General features: G+C 37.6%; 1 protein-coding gene across 1 annotated transcript in view; it reads left to right on the forward strand.

Moving 5' to 3' along the window:
• The window catches only part of LOC150082363 (multidrug resistance-associated protein 1-like), a 266,340-nt gene that overhangs the window by 104,151 nt on the left and 141,568 nt on the right, over positions 1 to 20,621 (forward strand). The window contains exons 14-15 of the mRNA XM_090379234.1: positions 5,022 to 5,215; positions 16,538 to 16,714. Of these exons, the coding sequence (XP_090235360.1) occupies positions 5,022 to 5,215; positions 16,538 to 16,714 (371 nt within the window). The remainder of the gene's footprint in view (positions 1 to 5,021; positions 5,216 to 16,537; positions 16,715 to 20,621) is intronic.

A 20,621-nucleotide genomic window follows, 5' to 3' on the forward strand; every position in this document is an offset into this window, starting at 1 on the left:
GCCCTGGCCATCCTTCAACATCAAAGAAATAGATTGATTCAACCACTTGTGTTCATGATCTTGCCAGGACAGAATGACATTTAACTATCTGCAAAGTTGCTAATGTATTAGTACTTCTTAAGGGAATGTAGAGCATTTCAGCCTAGTTTGTCTCGCATCCTCATTTGAAGATCACAGAAAGTGAGCAGCGAGTTCCTTCATGTTAGGATCTTCATCAACCTGACTGCTGAATCATACTTTGTTTCTTCTGTAAGAGTACAATCTTACAAATATAATGATTTTTTTTTTTTTTTATCTTAAATAAATTCATGAAGGACAGAAAAATTGGGAATTATTAAGGTTTGAATATTAAGGATTAGAAATAGGGAAGTTATAAATGTGTGAATTAAATAGCAGTTAAATGGAGACAAGAAGTAACAAGTAGTACAAAGAGAGTGTACTGAGAGAAAACAAAAACAGTGGCCCTACTAGGGAAAGAGTGGCTATTTACAAACAACCGAGAAAGGAGTTTACTAACAGAAGAAGACAATGGGACCATGTGATACAGGTATTAAGAACTTTTGATGTAAGCCATGCAACTCGGAAACTGGAAATGAATGAGTAAACAGTCTGGCGTTCTCATCCAAAAACCATGCCAGTGCGACGATTTTAGGTAAAAGGCAACACTTGTGACCAAAAAGTGTAAACTCGAAAATGGTTACTTTTGGCGAAGTAAACGAGAAAATTACAAGAAAGGAGTTTGGTTTGTTGCAAGAGGGAGATGATTTTCGCTAAGTTTATATCAGATGGGAAGGAGCGAAAAATTGAGTATAGTAGTGGGATTGGTTGAGAAAGTCCTGTGGGAGGAATTCCAAACTTCTGAGGAAAAAGGATTAAGAAAAAAGTGCAGGTAGAGTTCGAGTTCGGAAATCATAGAAGTAAGATGAAAAAGAAAAGAAAAAAAAATGAGTGGAGAGGAGGTGAGGGTATGGAGAGTTTTTAGAGTCGAAATTTGGAAATAAAGAGAAGTGTGAGGGATTCAGACATGCAGACTCAAGGTGGTTTTTTTTTTTTTTTTTGGTTTTTTTTTTGAAAGTGTGGACGAGTAAGAAGAAACGTGTTCTTAAGTTTAAAGTAAAAGTGGAGTTGGCTGTCAATGGGATGATCAGCGTGTCTAGCAATGTAATTGCATGCTGAATTTCTGAAGATTAATTCATGTAGGAAGCTACACATGTCTAGATCAAGTCCCACCTTGAATGAGTCAGGTACGCAGGTGTGTGTGAATCAAGAAAACTGTGGAAAGAGAGTGTTCAGTCCAAGAGGGCCAGAAGAAGAGATAGCCCACCATGAATAGATTGGAAATGGAAGTGGGAAGCCAGAACTGATATAGGAGCTGAACAGAATGAGTGAAAAAAGAACTGGAAGTAGTTGCCCATTTCGGAACATGTGTTCCAGTTTTTATTGAAACTTCGGCGTCTCCGTAGCCAGGTGGGAAGGAGCAGCAGTGCGTACCACACGCTTCTTGATTAGACCGGGGTTCGAGCCCGTCACCACCAAATATGGAGGATGCGGAAAGGTCAAGGAATGACCACCGCATATTCTGGAGCAATATGGCCTTAGTTGCTAATGCTCCTAAAAACCAAACAACAACAATTGAAACTTCGAACTTATAGATTGATAAGCTGAACACTGTGAGATGTTGGTTGATAGTTTCTTTCAAAGGAAAATTTTTCTGTAATGTTACATTATTAAGTTGGCATATAGATAAAGACCATGAAATGATGTGGGGTACTTAAAAAGTTACAAAAAGAAAAGAAAAAAATAAGGGAATTAATAGTGACATTAATCATAGGCATAGTAGAAAGAGATGGGGATAACATATATAATTTTCTAGATAATGTGTTAACAGATAAAATTCTAGGTTAATGTGTGAAGGAAAAAAATTATTTTTTTATTGAGAAACCTGGAGAGAAAAGGGAGAACCCTGACCTGTATCAGAATAGGGAAATAACAAAAATGCTTGTGGGTGAGATTGTAGTACTACTGATGTGAAGTGATAAGTAGAAATTGAATTGATAGGTGATTAATAGTAAGCCTACTGATGTAAGGTGATATGTGCGAAAATCTGTAAAGGAAGAGAAGAACCTCTTCCTAAGTAATGTTTGGAAATTCTTGATTAGTGTGAGATATTACCAATAAGACCAAAAAAAAGGAGTAGGGAAGGGATGTGTTAACCAATGTAAATTTTATATATATATATATATATGAAGAAAGAATTTGGATGTTGCTGAAAATTGCAGTCAGAGTTGTGATTTGTGTCTGCCCAGGACTTCAGCAGGGTCGAAGTCAACAATTATTTAAAGAAAAATAAAATAAAATAAATAAATAAATAAAATAACTGGGTGACCAGACTTCCATCACTACCAATCACTATGAATTATGGAATACAAATTATGGGTGTATGGCAACAAAGGCCCATCCTTCTCAATAGAAGATTCTGCCTTCTCCAAGACCCAACAAAAAAAGACAATTGCAATCAAATTTGAATATCATGCTTATTGTATTGACTCATTTAACTCATCATATATTTATAATTTTTTTTGACATATTATATATTTATCATATATTTTGACTCATTAGACAAAATATATGATAAAAGTGAACCAGAAATACTGTAAACACTCTTAATATGATTGTGCAATGCTGTTTGGAGAAAACTGTCAGGAGCAGTGTGACGTTGGAGGCAAATTGCTGCTATGGATAAAGGGGTGGTTGAGGGGGAGAAGACAGAGAGTGGTAATCAATGGACACTGCTCATCGTGGACTGATGTTATTAGTGGAGTCCCTCAGGGCTCAGTGTTGGGTCCATTATTGTTTTCTGTATTTATAAATGATATTGATGATGGTATATCGGGCTTAATGTCCAAGTTTGCAGACGATACAAAGGTTGGCAGGGTTGTCAAGGACACTACTGACACTATGCTGCTGTAACAGGATCTGGAAAGGTTGAGCAGATGGGCTGAGAGGTGGCAAATGAAGTTTAACATTGACAAATGTAAAGTACTACACATGGGAAACAGCAACCCCAGAGCAACGTATCAACTCTGTGGTACAACACTGACAGTGGTAGAGAATGAAAGGGACTTGGGGGTGGTTGTGCAGGCAGATATGAAGTTCTCTGAGCAGTGCAGATGGGCTGCAAGAGTAGCTCATGGAGTATTGTCAATGATATACAGGAATTTTTCCAGCAGGGATAAGGAGGTGATTATTCCATTGTATAAGGCAATGGTCAGGCCACACCTAGAGTACTGTATACAGGTCTGGAGGCCTCATTTCAAGAAGGATGTAGAGCTGCTGGAACGAGTACAGAGAAGGGCAACAAGATTAGTGAACAAAGGCTTAAGTTTTGCAAATTACAGTGTCTGGAGACTAGGCACCAGCGAGGTGATCTGATAGAGGTGTATAAAGCCTTGAATGGTTTAAGCATGCTCAATGCTGATGGGATTCTTCCTCTAGCTCAGAAAAATCACCTGAGAGGGCATAAATTCAAATTGAGGAAAGACAGATGTAGGATAGACGTGCGGAAATTTGCCTTTAGCCAGCGGGTGGTTGGTTGGTGGAACAGACTTCCATCCCTTGTGGTGGAGGTTGATAGCCTAAATAAGTTTAAGGCTCAGCTGGACAGGTATTTTGAACGAACAGAGGGGTGAAGTGGAAGTGGTTTTTTTTTTTGTTTTTTTTTTGGCTGATGCTGCATAAGCTTGCTTTCTTGCATCAAATGCCTCTACTAATGCTAATGCTAATGCTAAAATAAGCATTAGTAAATTGACAATTAACATTGTTACAATGCTCTTGCACATGTGGTGCTTTCCATTCAAGGAAATTTTGTAAGCCTTACATTACAGGAGTAGTGTACAATTTTAACACTACCTTCACGAAAAAACTTCCCAAAGTTTGTAGCATTTATGCTGCTGCTAGACCAAATTGAGCAGTCAAGTTTCCAAAATAGTGTCATTTTTACTTGACTCTCTTGTTGGCTATACAAAATATTAGTCCTAAAAATCATCTGATACAACAAAACAAATTTGATACAGGGCATCAAAACTCCTCCAGCAAGGCCATAACAATAGATTTTGCTGGATCCCAAGCCAAGTTAGGATCCAGCAAAATGTGATATGGAAATGAACAAGCTGCAAAAGAAACCAGCATTTCCACATCTCAGTACATACCTTTCCCGTGGAGATGGGAGAAATCCCAGGTGCCATCTGACACGAACATACCTTACATACCTTTCCCAGATTATAAACTGGTTTTTCACAATGGTGAGATAAATCACTGGCAACAACACTGCCAATTTCTAACAACGAATTTCAGAAAATTAAAAGTATCCTCCAACCATGGAAAACTAGCATACATCAAAACAGATACAACGAGATGATACTAGCAAAGGTTAGGAATAGGATGCACTCATTTCAGCTATGCTTATCCTCTGCGTACAAGGAAAGGATCCTCCACATTGTTCTACCTGTCATACTCCAAAAATGATATAATATATTCTAGTTTAATGCTGCCGCATAAAACCTCCGAGTTGCATTTTAGCCCCAGTAGCTCTTGTGTCAAGAATCTCTCATTAAACCAACCTCACAAAGTTTAAAACGAATTAGTGATATAGCAATACATAATCCTTGTTAATTCCTGATTGATAGTCCATTCTCGGCCATTCAGTAGTCATATAGCTGGATCCATACTAACAGGTTATGTTAAAGGTGTAGAGAGGACATTGGATTGGAACTCTAGTTGGTTATCCTCAAGCCTAGGTTTGTTTAGGTTAGGAGATGTGAGTAGGGGCATCTCCTAGTTAGATAGCCTCAGATCCTCAATAAATTTTAAAAATAGAACATCAAATCAGTAAAGATGGAGGTTAAAAATCATTAAAATTTCTTTTGAATAAAACAAAGGAACAAATATGAAAATGTAATGTTCCATATTATACATAATATAATAAACAGTTAATAACAGGATGTCAATTTTATTTGCTTCAGATCATCCTATAGTATTAGAAGATTCTTCATTTTCATGGACCAGTGGAAGTGCACCAGTTCTTCATGATTTAAATCTTAAAGTCAAGAGTGGTTCCTTAATAGCAGTGGTTGGGCAAGTTGGTTCTGGGAAATCATCACTACTTTCTGCATTGTTGGGTGAAATGGAAAAATTAAAAGGCCATGTAAATGTGACAGTATGTAAAATTTACATGTAATTTCTTTTTATTATTATTATTATCTTATTGATATATGAGGGGTGATAATTTAATTTGCGGGTTGGTGCAAGATCTTATCTTAATTGTCATTATCTGAATCTTCTGTGGATTTCTCCTTCTCATAATACTCTCCCTTGAACTCTACACACTTTTGCTTCCCCCCTCCCCGTATTCCCTCATCTTCAAAAAATCTTATTTCCTTTTTTTCAAAAAAAAATTTCCTTTTTGACTTTTAATCGCACTATATCCGTATTAATGACAGAAATGATCTGACGGTTAAGCTTGGTGAGGAAACAAATCTAAGTTGTGTGTGTGGTGGGGGGGGGGGTATTTATTTATTTTTATTTCCCTGTACCTTAGTATCTCCATCAGTGGCCATTGTTATGATTTTCGTACAGCAGCTCCCCTCAAGCACTAACCGGCGCCTCCATAGCCAGGTGGGCAGAAGCAGCAGTGTGTAGCACACGCTTCTTGATTAGACCGGAGTTCGAGCCCGTGAGCCACCAAATATGGAGGATGCGGAAAGGTCAGGGAATGACCACCGCATATCCCAGAGCAATATGGCCTTAGTTGCTAATGCTCCTAAAAAAACAAATAACAACATAACAAGTGCAAACCCCCACAAGCTACCTGACTGCATTAAAAAATTAGAATTTCCAGGAGCTGAGGGATATTTCCCCCTACACCTGAGTATATATATTATATGTGAGCTGTCAGTTTCTCAAGAGCAATGACACAAATATAAAACAAAAGTCATTTATCATACAGATCTACTTACAATACATAACTGGTGTTCATTTACATCTAATCTATTCATTTTTCTCATTTAATCTGTTAATATATGCTATCATTTCCATAAAATTTCTCTCAGTTAACAGTCTCAACTCTCTCAGCAGCTTTAAACACTAAACTGATTCAATCTTAACACTTCCTCATATTTCTCTTAATCACCAATATCAATTCATAAGTCGCTAACTTAATGCTAACAATTCCATCTAATCTCTCTTAATTTAGCAATATCAATTTTCTTTAAAACTTCAACCAATAAACCAACTCAGTACTAAACATTTCCTTATTTCTTGTGTTTCTTCAACTTCAACCTTACTCTAAAATAATCTCCCACTTTATCTAAGTACCATTTCCAAAACAACACAGTTTAGAAACTCACTCTTCTTCTTGCTGTGCCTGCTGGATTTTTGGTGGAAAATATTCTGTTTTCCCACACAATGAAATGCTTTCATCTTTTACCTCAAGATCACCTGTTCACAATACCTTTGAACTGCTCCTTACCAATACCCTTTCCCAAAATGCACTAAGTGTTGCATCCTCAAGTAGCAGTGCAATAGAAGGATTAAAGTATTGTTTAGAAGCTTTTAATTTTAACCCTTCCGCACCTGCCATACCATTGTTCACCATATTTCTTAATTGCACTACCAGGTCTGCTGCCACTAATGGAAATATTTCTGTAATGATGTTTTCATTATTCATTAAGAGCTTTACTTCCACACTATACTTACTAAGAGAAATATATTTGTAAGGTTTTATGTCTTAGTTTCATGACAGTTTCAGGTTTCTGTTGCATTTGTACTGTGTATAACAATCCCTCATTTGCAAATTCAGCAGTATTAATAATTTATTGTTGTCGATTTTATAACCTTTATGTGATTAAATAATGGATAATTATTTTTTAAATTAGTATCGAAAAACCGGTATTTTTGTATCAATACCGGGATTTGAATACTGAAAAAAAATGACCGGGATCCCCGTATTCGGGATCCTGGAATCTCGGTATTGTAAGCCCTAGTTGTGACTCTATGAGTATCATTGTTGGATGCGAAATGCTTGCCTTTCAGAGCTTTCTTCGATGTCAAACAGAAAGAAATCACATGGGGCTAAGTCCAGTGAATAAGGGGGTTGTGGCAGAACCTCGGCAGCTATGGCAGTGATCACTGCACAATATTAGCCATAGCCAGGTGGGAAGGAGCAGCAGTGCGTAGCACATGCTTCTTGATTAGACCGGGGTTCGAGCCCGTCACCACCAAATATGGAGGATGCGGAAAGGTCAGGGAATGACCACCGCATATCTCCAGAGCAATATGGCCTTAGTTGCTAATGCTCCTAAAAAAAAAAAAAAAAAACCAAAAAAACCAAAACAATATTAGCCATATGAGGCCTGGTATTGTCTTGATGGAGAAACCACTTCACACCTGAAAATTCTTGATGTTTCTCACAAATAGCATGACAAAGTTTAATTCTGAGAACCTCAGGGTATGCTTCCTTATTCATAGTTGTTCCATGAGGCAGAAAATGTGTAACAAGATTGCCTTTTATGTCAAAAAACACAACCACCATTTGTCAGCCGGATGAGAAGCTCGAAATTTCTTAGGTATTGATAAATCAGAATGCTTCCACTCACTCAACTGTTGTTTTGTCTCTGGATCATAGTGAAAAATCCAAGTTACATCACAAGTCACTATTTTATTTAAGAAGGTTTGATCCTGTGTTTCGAAATGATCAATCATTTCTTTGCACAAGTCTACTCTTTGTGCTGTTTTTGTTCTGGAGTCAAATTGTGTGGAATCCAGCAGGCACAGATTCGCAACATTTTCAGGTGATCTTTCATAATATTTTGAGCACTACTGTATGAGATGGTCATTCTAACAGCTAATTCACAAAGTGCAATTTGCCAGTCTTCATCCAAGATTTCCTGGGCTTTTGTAATTTGCTCAGGAGTTGTTGAGGAGGAAAGCTGACCAGGTCTTGGGTCATCTTCAACAGACTCACAGCCTTCACTGAATCACTTGTGCCATTTAAATATGGTCGCTCTACCAAGACACTCATTACCATACACTTCATTCATCTCTTTAACTGTTTCTGATGCATTTAAACCTGACACAATAATGAATCACATATCTCTGTTCAATCTGTATGTCTGACATGATATTTGCTTCAAAACGATTGTCAGTGACACGTGGCTAAAAATCTCTCTCTTCACTCAACACTAGCTCTACAAGTACTGGCATACGCAAACAGTCTGCTCAGCAGTGATCAGGGAGAGCACCTCTAGCAGATATTGCGCCAGTCTGCGAATTAAATGCTCACCCCTCGTATAATTGTAATTTCTGTAAATTTCTTCAAATTTCTGCTATGTAATTACTATTAGTATCAGTAGTGGCAAATAATGCAAGAAAGAAAGGTTACACAGCATCACTCAAAAAAAAAAACAAAACACCTTCATGTTCATACCCTCTAACATTTTCTCTAGTTCTTCCTTCAGTTTATTGAAACTACCTGCTGGCCGAAGGAAAATTCCCAAACATATATCCTGCAGCCATCCTTCCTGAATTCAAATTCATGCTGACTGGAATGTCTTCAAGCATCTGGCAACATTTAATACCACCACAATCAGCCAGGAGTCAATTAATGATGCAGTTAAGTACATCACAGATTATCAGAAATCACTGGCAAAGAGAGCAAAAAGGGAGGGGGGGGATAAGGAATTCTTCACATACATTCGTTCTCTACCACTGTCAGTGGTAGAAAACAAAAAGGACCTGGGGGTAATTGGGCAGGCAGATATGAAGTTTTTTGAACAGTGCAGATAGTCTGCAAGAGTAACTCATAGTGTCTTGTCAATGATATACAGGAATTTTTCTAGCAGGGATAAGGAGGTGATTATCCCTTTGTATAAGACAATGGTCAGGCCACACCTTGAGTACTGTATACAGGTCTGGAGGCCTCATTTTAAGAAGGATGTAGAGCTGTTGGAACAAGTACAGAGAAGGGCAACAAGATTAATGAATGGAACAAAGGGTTGCTCTTACAAAGAAAGGCTTAAATTTTGCAAATTACAGTGTCTGGAGACTAGGCACCTGCGAGGTGATCTGATTGAGGTGTATAAAGCCTTGAATGGTTTGAGCATGCTCAATGCTGATGGGATTCTTTCTCTTGCTCAGAATAATCACCTGAGAGGGCATAAATTCAAATTGAGGAAAGACAGATTAGCATTAGCATTAGTAGAGGCATTTGATGCAAGAAAGCAAGCTTATGCAGCATCAGCCAAAAAAAAAAAAAAAAAAACCCCACTTCCGCTTCACCCCTCTGTTCGTTCAAAATACCTGTCCAGCTGAGCCTTAAACTTATTTAGGCTATCAACCTCCACCACAAGGGATGGAAGTCTGTTCCACCAACCAACCACCCGCTGGCTAAAGGCAAATTTCCGCACGTCTATCCTACATCTGTCTTTCCTCAATTTGAATTTATGCCCTCTCAGGTGATTTTTCTGAGCTAGAGGAAGAATCCCATCAGCATTGAGCATGCTTAAACCATTCAAGGCTTTATACACCTCTATCAGATCACCTCGCTGGTGCCTAGTCTCCAGACACTGTAATTTGCAAAACTTAAGCCTTTCTTCGTAAGAGCACCCCTTTGTTCCGTTCACTAATCTTGTTGCTCTTCTCTGTACTCGTTCCAGCAGCTCTACATCCTTCTTGAAATGAGGCCTCCAGACCTGTATACAGTACTCTAGGTGTGGCTTGACCATTGCCTTATACAATGGAATAATCACCTCCTTATCCCTGCTGGAAAAATTCCTGTATATCATTGACAATACTCCATGAGCTACTCTTGCAGCCCGTCTGCACTGCTCAGAGAACTTCATATCTGCCTGCACAACCACCGCCAAGTCCCTTTCATTCTCTACCACTGTCAGTGTAGTACCACAGAGTTGATACGTTGCTCTGGGGTTGCTGTTTCCCATGTGTAGTACTTTACATTTGTCAATGTTAAACTTCATTTGCCACCTCTCAGCCCATCTGCTCAACCTTTCCAGATCCTGTTGCAGCAGCATAGTGTCAGTAGTGTCCTTGACAACCCTGCCAACCTTTGTATCATCTGCAAACTTGGATATTAAGCTTGCTATACCATCATCAATATCATTTATAAATACAGAAAACAATAATGGACCCAACACTGAGCCCTGAGGGACTCCACTAATAACATTAGTCCACGATGAGCAGTGTCCATTGACTACCACTCTCTGTCTTCTCCCTCTCAACCACCCCTTTATCCATAGCAGCAATTTGCCTCCAGTGTCACACTGCTCCAATTTGTGTAGCAGTCTTCCATGTGCAACAGTATCAAAAGCCTTTCTAAGATCCAAGTATATAATATCAAAGTTATTCCCTGCATCCAGTTCTTTTGTGACTGCATCATAGTATCCAATCAAGTTGGTCAGGCAAGACTTCCCCTTAACAAAACCATGCTGTGTCTGAGCTATAACTGAAGGCTTGTCTAAATGATCCTGCAGTGCTTCTTTAACCAGTGCCTCCATTAATTTTCCTGGAACAGAAGTTAAGCTCACAGGTCTATAATTACTTGTGTCAGCCTTTGATCCTACTTTGTGAATTGGGGTCACATTTGCACATTTCCAGTCTATGGGTACCTCCCCTGAGTCCAAGGAAGCTCTCATAATTATGGCTAAGGGTTTGCTTACTTCCTTTGCTGCCTCCTTTAATATAACTGGATAGATCCCATCCACCCCGGGTGCCTTTCTTGTGTTTATCTTCAACAGTTTCTCCTCCACTTTACTCCCAGTTATTTCAAGATTCCCAGTTATTTCAAGATGTAGGATAGATGTGTGGAAGTTTGCCTTTAGCCAGCGGGTAGTTGGTTGGTGGAACAGACTTCATCCTTTGTTATGGAAGTTGATAGCCTAAATAAATTTATGGCTGAGCTGGACAGGTATTTGGAACAAACGAGGGATGAAATGGCAGCGGGGTTTTTTTTTTTTTGGCTGATGCTGCATAAGCTTGCTTTCTTGCATCATATGCCTCTACTAATGCTAATGCTAATATAAATGCAAAGAAGAGAAGGACAAACCAGATCGGACCCTTATGTAATGGATGTGGGATAGTATTAGATACTCCAGTTGATGTTGAAGATGAACTCATCAGTTACTTTGCATCAATATTTACAGAAGAAAAATCTCCTTTATGTCATAGATAAATTATGGGAGTGGAGTTGAAAAATATGTAATTAATGATATTGAAATTTCACATGATTATTTAATGAAAAAACTTTTGAGCCTACAGGCCAGTAAGGCTCCTGGGGTTGATGGCATTTTAAGGGAGGTGGCAAGTGAGTGCATTGAACCATTGAGACTAATTATTAGAGCATCACTGGACTCGAAGATGATTCTGCATGACTGGAAAAGTGCCAATGTATCTCCAATACATAAGGGCGGTTCTAATAGTGAAGTGGAAAATTACCGGCCGGTTAGTCTAACTTCAGTAGAAGGGAAAATCATGGAGACTATGATTAAGGGTGGAATTCAGGATTGATTGAAATGGAATTCTTAGATTCAATCCATTTCAATTCCATTTCAATCACTTAGATTGAAATGGAATTCTTAAGGATACTCAGCATGGTTTTGTAAAGAGAAAATCATTTTTAACTACTCTGGTTAGCTATTTTGAGAGGGTCACTCAACAGCTGGACATAGGGAATAATTTTGATATTGTTTATTTGGGTTTCAGCAAAGCATTTGACTGAGTCCCACATGAGTGGCTGCTTCATAAGCTGGAACAGGTTGGAATTACAGGGAAAATCCTTAGATGGCTTCAAGGCAGGCAGGAGGCAGAGGGTTGTGATAAATGGTTATTCCTCAGATTTGGCTGATGTAAGAAGTTCCCCAAGTTTCAGTATTAGGGGTTCCCCAAGAATCAGTATTAGGACCACTGTTGTTTTTGATTTTCATAAATGACATTGATGCATGGATAGAGGGCGTAATGTCTAAATTTGCAGATGATGTAAAGATTGGTAGATTAGTTAATGATCGCTGCCAAGCAGAGCTTCTTCAGAATGACTTAGATTGACTTCAGGGATGGTCAGAAAAATGGCAGCTATCCTTTAATCCAGCAAAGTGTAAGGTATTGCACCTGGGGAACAGTAACCCCAAAATAACTTAAATACTTGGTTGAGTTGAACTAAAGCTGGTAGTGGAGGAAAGGGACTTGGGTATTAAGATATGGTCAGACATGAAGTTCTCCGAGCATTGTAGACTGGTTGCAGGGAAGGCCCATGGTGTCCTATTGAACATTTGCTATTAGAGATAAGGATGTTATAATCCCGTTATATAAGGCAATTGTTAGACCCCCACTTGGAGTACTGTGTTCAGTTATGGAGACCACATCTAAAGAAAGACATTGTACTTCTTGAAAGGGTCTAAAGATGGGTAACTCGCCTGGTAAAATCAGCAAAAGGTCGTCCATTTGAAAGACTTTGAATATGTGGGTTGCTGAGCTTGGAAACTAGGCACCTTAGAGGAGACTTCATTGAGGTGTTTAAAGCTCTGAGAGGCATTAGCAAAATGCATGAGGATGAAATTTTCTTGGTTATAAATGATTCTAGAGCAAGGGGCTATAATTTCAAGTTACAAGGGGTGATGTTTAGACTGGACTTCAGGCAGTTTTATTTTAGCCAGCGAATTATAAATTCGCCTATGGGAGAGAAATGCATAGGTTGTCCATTTCCTTTTTTATTATTAATTGTTATTATTTTTAAAAATTTTCTTCATATTGTTATTTTATTTTATTTTTTGTTATATTATTTTATTATTATTATTTATTATTATTATTATTTTATTTTATTTTTTGTTATATTATTTTATTATTATTATTTATTATTATTATTATTTTATTTTATTTTTTGTTATATTATTTTATTATTTTATTTACTATTATTATTATTTTATTTTATTTTTTTGTTATATTATTTTATTATTATTATTTATTATTATTATTATTTATTTATTTATTATTAATTATTTATTATTATTTTGGCTTTTCTGCATAAGTCATAGGCTTCCTTGTACCATGTGGCCATTGCTAATACTAGTACTAATACTAATTGCAATTCTGAAAATATAGACTGGGTTTCCACCATTTCCAAAACCATTGTGGACTGCAGAATGCACAGCAGCAAGAAAGGCCCAAAAGAAGGCATGGCAGATATTTCACTGTTATTTTACCACAGATAATCTAACATCCTTGAAATGTGCACATTCCAAAGCATGTTATGTTAGATTTTAGAGTCAGAAGGAAACTTGGATCTGCTTCACACCTTTCATGACTCGGGTGTCAACACTTAAGCTTATCTGGGACAAAGTCTGGAAAATGAAGGGCATATGCACATCAAACATTTCATCGATCCTAGAGTGTAATAGATGCACAGCTGCAGACCCAACTGCAATTGTGAATACTCTAGGGGAGACTTTTGCTAAAGTGTCTGCCAAATCTTACCTCCACCCCTGAGGTAATCTGGCTCTCAAACAAAAAGATGAAAGCAGCAGCATTTGAAGTTGCCTTAAAATGGTTGTGAGATCTACAACCAGCTTTTCACAGATGGGAAATGGAAAGTGGCACTATCTTTATCTCAGGTGAGTGCCATTTGGCCAGACAACATCTATTATGAGATGATCAAAGATCTTTCGTCTAATCTGTGGATCAGCTATTTGGTCTGTACAACAGAATCCGTTTTGAAGGCCAGTCTGAACTCCTGGCATAAAGCAATTGTACTTGCCTTCCCCAAGCCAGGAAAAAGATTCAAAAATTCCAAACAATTGCCACCTAATTGCTCTGACAAGCTGCTGGAAAGGATGGTCAGTGGCTCACTTCATGTAGTATTTAGAAACAAATAGCCTCCTTTCCAGAATACAATGTGACTTCCAAAAGAACGGGTTAACATATGATAATAAGACCCGAAATATCTATTTGAGATGCTTTAATCAAGCATAAGCTAATGATGTTGATTTTCTTTGATATGGAAAGAGCATATGACATGGCTTGTATATTTGTAATTTTACAAAATGTCTATAATCTTGGTCTTATGGGGTCATCTAGCATTTTTTATTAAAATTTTTTTGTCTGACTGCTGATTCCAGGTTTGTGTGGGGTCCATCCTCTCCTGACATCTTTGCCAAGAGGAGGGAGTTTCCTAAGGGTCATGTCTAAGTATTACCCTTTTTGCTATCAAAATTAATTCTGTTACCTAACAACTTCTTCCAACAGCCACCTATTTATTGATGATTTCAGTATCTTCTGTAAAAGTAATGTAACATGAGGGATATTGAAAGGCAAAGGCATCTCACCTCTTGGGCAGGTGAGATGCCTATAGAAGATTTCTTCGTAAACTTTTGTTACAAACAGTGTCTTCACCCTGAACCAGAACTGAAGCTCAGACTAAACATCATTTCAGTAGCACCCGAGATAAAATCCTTGGGACTTCTATTTGATAAAATGTTGACATTCCTACCACATGTCCATCAACCGCGGGCAAAGTGCACAAGGTGATTGAACCTCCTGTGTGCCATGCTGTCTCATCCAATAATTGGAGAGCAGACTGCTGCACTTTACTCTGCCTCCATTGGGTCTTGTCCTATCTAAATGAGATTGTGGGTCCCAAGCATAGACATCTGCGAGAACAGCATACTTGATCCTATTATATATATGTTTGATCCTGTTCACCACCAAGCCATTCACATAGCTATTGGAGCATAAGAATTTCCCCGGACCAAAGTTTGTATGTCAAAGAAACTGACCCACTTCTGTTGCTCTGACAAAAGCAACTGTTGCTGAAATATACTTTTAAACTGAAATCCCTGCCAGACCACCCTACATGGACATCTGTTTTTGAGCCACAATGGGAAAATCTCTATAACAGCCATCATACTGCCAACCAGACCAAGAGACTCCCTCTAGTATCATTTTAACATGCTTGAAGACAAGAAACAGCAAGTTCCCAAAACATAGCCATAAATTGTTTAAGTGTTTGCCATTGAGATGGCTCAATCCCTTTAAATTGTATCATTTTAATAATAAATTACTTAATCTACCACATTACATAATAGTGTAGTGTCTATCAATTCATAACATAATAAGGCTTTTTTTTATCACAAAAATATCAATTTCATGACAGCTTAAAAAACCAATATAAAATCTTATTTTGACTTAGCCAATGTTCATTATCATGGAAGAGTACCTCACCATATTCAGATTTCAGTTCAGGAAAGAACTCTGAAATTGGTGTATAAAATTCATAGTATGTAGTAATGTCCATAATATTACAAAGGTTTAAAATTTTTTCACAAAGTGCCTCTTCATGACTGTTGAAGTACATTTCATTTGGCAGTTTGATGCCAGTTGCTTCCATTTTCTGATATGGTTTACCCATAAGAACAATTTTTTCTTTTATCCCATCTCTTTCTCTTGCATTATGAGCCATGTGCTTAAAATTAACATAGTCATCATGTCAAGATCCGGTATTCTTTACATTTCAAAGGTACAGTTTTAAAATGGTTTTCACAGGCTGTCTGTTAGATAATCCATTGGACTGAATCTATTGATAACATTCTAGATCAGCTAGTGTATAACTTTGCTGCCTGTAATCTGCCAACTGTGACTGGATAAAATTCACATAGTGTATACGTTGGGAGTATGGGACAATGTGAAGTGAAGAATCTACTTGCATATGCTGCTTGGCTATCCACTTAAACAAAATATATCATTCTGTTTTGTATTCAGTTTTGTTAATGTAGATGCTCCCAGCTGATGAGAAGGCAGTAAACTTCAAAACAACTGTCCTGGCAGCATCTTTGATTTTTAAATGTGTAGTGGATTCACCAGAAAAGGTGACATTTTTCACCTCCAGGAAAACATCGCCTTTTCTGGTGATGTTATACAATTTAGAAATATACAATTTAGAAATATATTAACAGCTTAGGCAAAACTGTGAATAGTGACACTTATCTTCAAGTTGAACATAAGCCCAAACCTAACCTTTTTTTTTGGCTGACACTGCATAAGCTCATACGCTTGCTTTCTTGCATCATATGCCACTACTACTACTACTAAAGGTTTGAATAATCAGTCTTCATTGGGAGCAAAGATCTCTCAGTGATTGCAATTGATCACGGTAAAGCATATGAGTTTTATTTGATTATACTATTTCATTGCTTCTTTTCCAGTAGGTTTCATATCATTTGAATTTCCTCAAGGAAATTTAGAGTAACTCAGAAAATTATTATTGGCTTCTTTCATTCTGCTCATGTCTATAGGTTTTGAATTTTCATGCTTTCTGAATTAACATGATTAGCATTGAATGGTATCATATCTATGGCTTTCAGCTAAAATGAGAACAAAATATATTATACAATATTTTGCATTTATCAAGCTAATTAAACCAATTTTAAATATTATTGATTTCTCTTCTACCAGTTGAATATATGTTTTCTTCTGCAATTAGGGATCAGTTGCATATGTACCTCAGCAAGCATGGATACAAAATAGTACTTTGAAACAGAATATTCTTTTTACCAAACCATTTTCAGAAGAAAAATATAATACTGTTATTGAAGCATGTGCATTAAAACCAGATTTGGAAATTCTTCCAGGTGGTGACCAAACAGAAATTGGTGAAAAAGTGAGTAGTACTATTTGGAAATTTCCTTTAAATTTCTTTCTCCTAATTGTAATACTAAAATATATTTTATAGAACTGGATCCAAGGCATAGCATTATCTGGTTTTTAGTTATGGTTACAAGTGAGTTTTTAAATTAGATTTATCAGCTGAACAAGTTAATGCAAAGCATGATTTTAGCTCATGGTAAATCACCAAAGTAGGTGAAATGGCATCGTTTTTGTAGCATTCATATTGTGAACACCTTCACAATGAGTTGCCTGTTATTGCACTACTTTAAATAAACAATGCTTCCCAGTAGAGAAGAATAATGTTACTTATTCTCGGCAGATACCACCACCAAGATGGCACCATTTCAAAACTGGTTGGCCTCTCACTGGCAGGTAGGTACCCCAGTGATACAATGAGTGACAGCCCAGTTATGAAGTTTAACCTCACAATATGAGAGATGCCAGACGGTGTGCAGCAGTAAAGTACTTAGGGCTGAAGGCTTCAGACTATGGAAAGTTTACTAGATGAATAAGTTAGTGCAAAGCATCATTTTAGTTCATAGTAAATCACTAAAGTAGGTGAAATGGCATTGTTTTTGTCATTTACGTTCTAGAAAGTTGACCTTTCTAGAACATAAATGACCTTTGTTAATTAACTGCTACATGAAGTGCAGGAGAGGCTTGAATATCCTACATGCAATCTCCTGTAATTTTTGGGCATTGAGCAATGCATTTTATTGCACTTCTGTCATGAACTAGTACGGCCTAAATTAGATTAGGGACCCCAGGTATTAGCATCTACTAGACTCACCTTACTCTGATGGCTGGATCCTATCTATCATCAGGTGATTTGTATTGCCACTGGAGCATTTTGAACATCAAACATCTCCTGTCCAGCATCTCTATGTTGAAGTAAACAAGCCATCATTAAAGCTTCATAAGAAACAGTTGTCTCTACAGCATGCTTTCAAATTAAACTCCCTGCCAGACCATCCCATGTGAATGCCCGTTTTTCAGCTGCAATGGGAAAATCTTTATACCACTCGTCACACTGCCAACCATCCCTTTGGTATTCATATTCAAGAGCAGCTCAGAGAGAGCTTAACATTATGGTAGACAATGTTGCCCTATCACTAAGGCAACTGCTTCCACCCTGGCATACTCGAACACCATCATGCAACTTCTCTATTAAAAATAGGAGAAATAATCACCACTCCAAATTCTGTCTACCAACAACTCTGTGCTACCCACCAAGCCGAATACTCTCAGTTCTTGTCTGCTTCACTAATGGCTCAGACATAGAGTCATCTGTTGGGTCTGCTGCCATTTTCCCAAATAACATTATATCTGAGAAGAACCCTGACAAATGTAGTATATGTTCAGCTGAGATGCATGCTACAGAATTAGCTTGGGCTACATTAAAACCCACAACTACCAAAGGTGTATACAGACTCTTTAAGTATACTGCTGGCTTTATCAGTGGTGAGATGTAATCTTCATCCATTCCTGACCTGGTCCAGCAGATGTTACATTCTCTTTCTGAGTGTTCTTTTGGTCAAAGTCCATGTCTTCTGAATTCCTGGCCACATTGGGATCAAAGTTAATGAACTGGAGGATGCTGCAGCCAGATCACCATAATCCCAGCACAGTCATAGCCTATTAGTCCCCTATAAAGACTACAGGCAGGTAATACAATCAAAATTGCTCTCCCAGTGGCAACAATTTTGTCATGACCAGGTCACAAACAAGATCTATCAGATAAAGCCTGTAATTAAACACTGGCAGTCTAGTCTCTGCAGGAACTGCAAGAGGAAGTTGTTCTTGTTCATCTCCACATAGGACATGGTCATCTTACTCATTCATTCCTGCTGAGGGCAGATGACTCTCCTATGTGTGAGCAATTTTAACCATAAGATGTATTTTATCTGAGTATCCACTTTATAGGCATGAATGTCTTTTACATTTTACTGCTTTTAGTTATCTGTCTGAGCTTTATACATTCAGTTATATTTTATCAGATAATGTCAATGCGTCAGCCATTTTTAGTTTTTAAAAATCTTTAACTATTTTTACACATATTTAGAATATACTGTTTTATAAATTTTTTTACATAATTTTTACATATATTTACACATATTTTTACACATATTTACACATATTTAGAATATACTGTTTTATACATTTTTTTACATATGTTTATTGACATGGTGACATGATTCCTTAGGTCACTGAAATACAAATCATTCTCTTTTATACGACATGTTTTTGGCACATTATGGCCTTATTTGCCGATGTGTCAATAAAACCCAAAACAACAACAACGTATCCAACTCAGAAATTTGGGCATCATAGTAGACAACAGTGTTCCATACCAAGGCAACCCCTTCAACCCTGGCATGTTCATTCTCCACCCTGCAACTTTTCTCTAAACAAGTGGGGGAAGGGCAGTACTTCAAGTGCTGTCTACCTGCAACTCTACTTAGCATATCAAATTGAATATTCTGACTTCTTCCTGGTCTAGACAGATGGTTCGAAGTCAGGTATATCTGTGGGATCTACGGCTGTCTTCCCAGACACCGGTATATCCGAGCTGATCCTTGCCGAATACAGTGTAGAGCTGTAGAATGTACAGTGTACATTCACTGTAGAGCTGCATTCAGTGGCCTTGGATCACATGCAAACCCATAATTAACAAAAATGTATTATGTATTCCACTTCTCTCAGTTAATTGTAAGCCTTGTCATTGATGAGGTTTAACCCTCATTCAGTCCTGTCAGATAGAGAAAGTGCAGTATTAGAGGCTGCTCTTTCTGAATTTGATGTTTGTTTCTGCTATATCTTGATATAGCAGAAACATCATTACCACATTGAGGTAATGGGAAATGATTTTGCAGACAAGTGCAGCCATCAGCAGTGAGCCTTTATTATTCTTAGCGTTTAGTCTCCTATACAGACTACAGGCAAGTAATACAAAATAAACTGGTTCCCCAATTGTAGTGTTCATGGTACATGCAGGCTTCGAACAAGTTATATGAGATCAAGCCTGTAATTGAACATTGACAGTCTAGTCTGTGCTGGAACTCTAAAGAGTAAGTTGCTCTAGTTCAACTCTGCATAGGACACATGCTTTTCTGCTGAGGGCTGGTGATCTTCATGGGTGCAAGAATTGAGACACCAATATTAACCTTGAAACATATTCTTCTCAGGTATCTGGATTTTTTAAATTCACAGCTTTTTTTTTTGTTTTAGCACTTTTAACCATCTGGATGGCACCTTATACACCTAGTCAGATCCTTTTTGTAAGTTACTGCTGTTTTAATATACAACAGATTCCAGTTATTTGGGCCACCGGTTATTCGGAGCAGCGTTTATTTGGGACAAATCTTAAAAAACAGAACCCAATCAAGAAAATAGCCAGGGTTTACTTTGCTTAATTGGGACAACATGCCACTTAATTGGGGCAGGAGACCGCAGCACTGGAGATTACCCTACGATTGTCTCCAACCATACCATGTGGTTCGGTCGGATTTCTGGAGGTCACAACCAAAAAACAATAAAAACAATTAGCAGTCACCTGTTTACTAGGCTTTTCTATTAGTGCAATCTATCATAAACAGATAATAAACTCGATCTTATTGAATTTGCAATAATACCGACAGCTGGAATTCTGTGGGTTATTATGGTGAAATATGTTTACACTTCCATGGAATCTTCAATCATATAAACAAATAAATTTTCAGAATCGTCTCTTCATTCCTATTTTTAAAGCTTTGTAACTTGTTACTCTGTTCTCACTTGCACGTATCCGTGTTACTTGCAATTTGTGTGTGCCGTGTTCTTTGTTATTGATTGCTTATCTTTTTACTGTTTTAAATTTTAACCTCCACCCACAAATGTCAGTGAACGGAAATGTCAACTAA

Source organism: Mastigoproctus giganteus, chromosome 8 (assembly GCF_048544385.1).
Source record: "Mastigoproctus giganteus isolate SK-2022 chromosome 8, ASM4854438v1, whole genome shotgun sequence".
Taxonomy (NCBI): Eukaryota; Metazoa; Arthropoda; class Arachnida; order Uropygi; family Thelyphonidae; genus Mastigoproctus; species Mastigoproctus giganteus.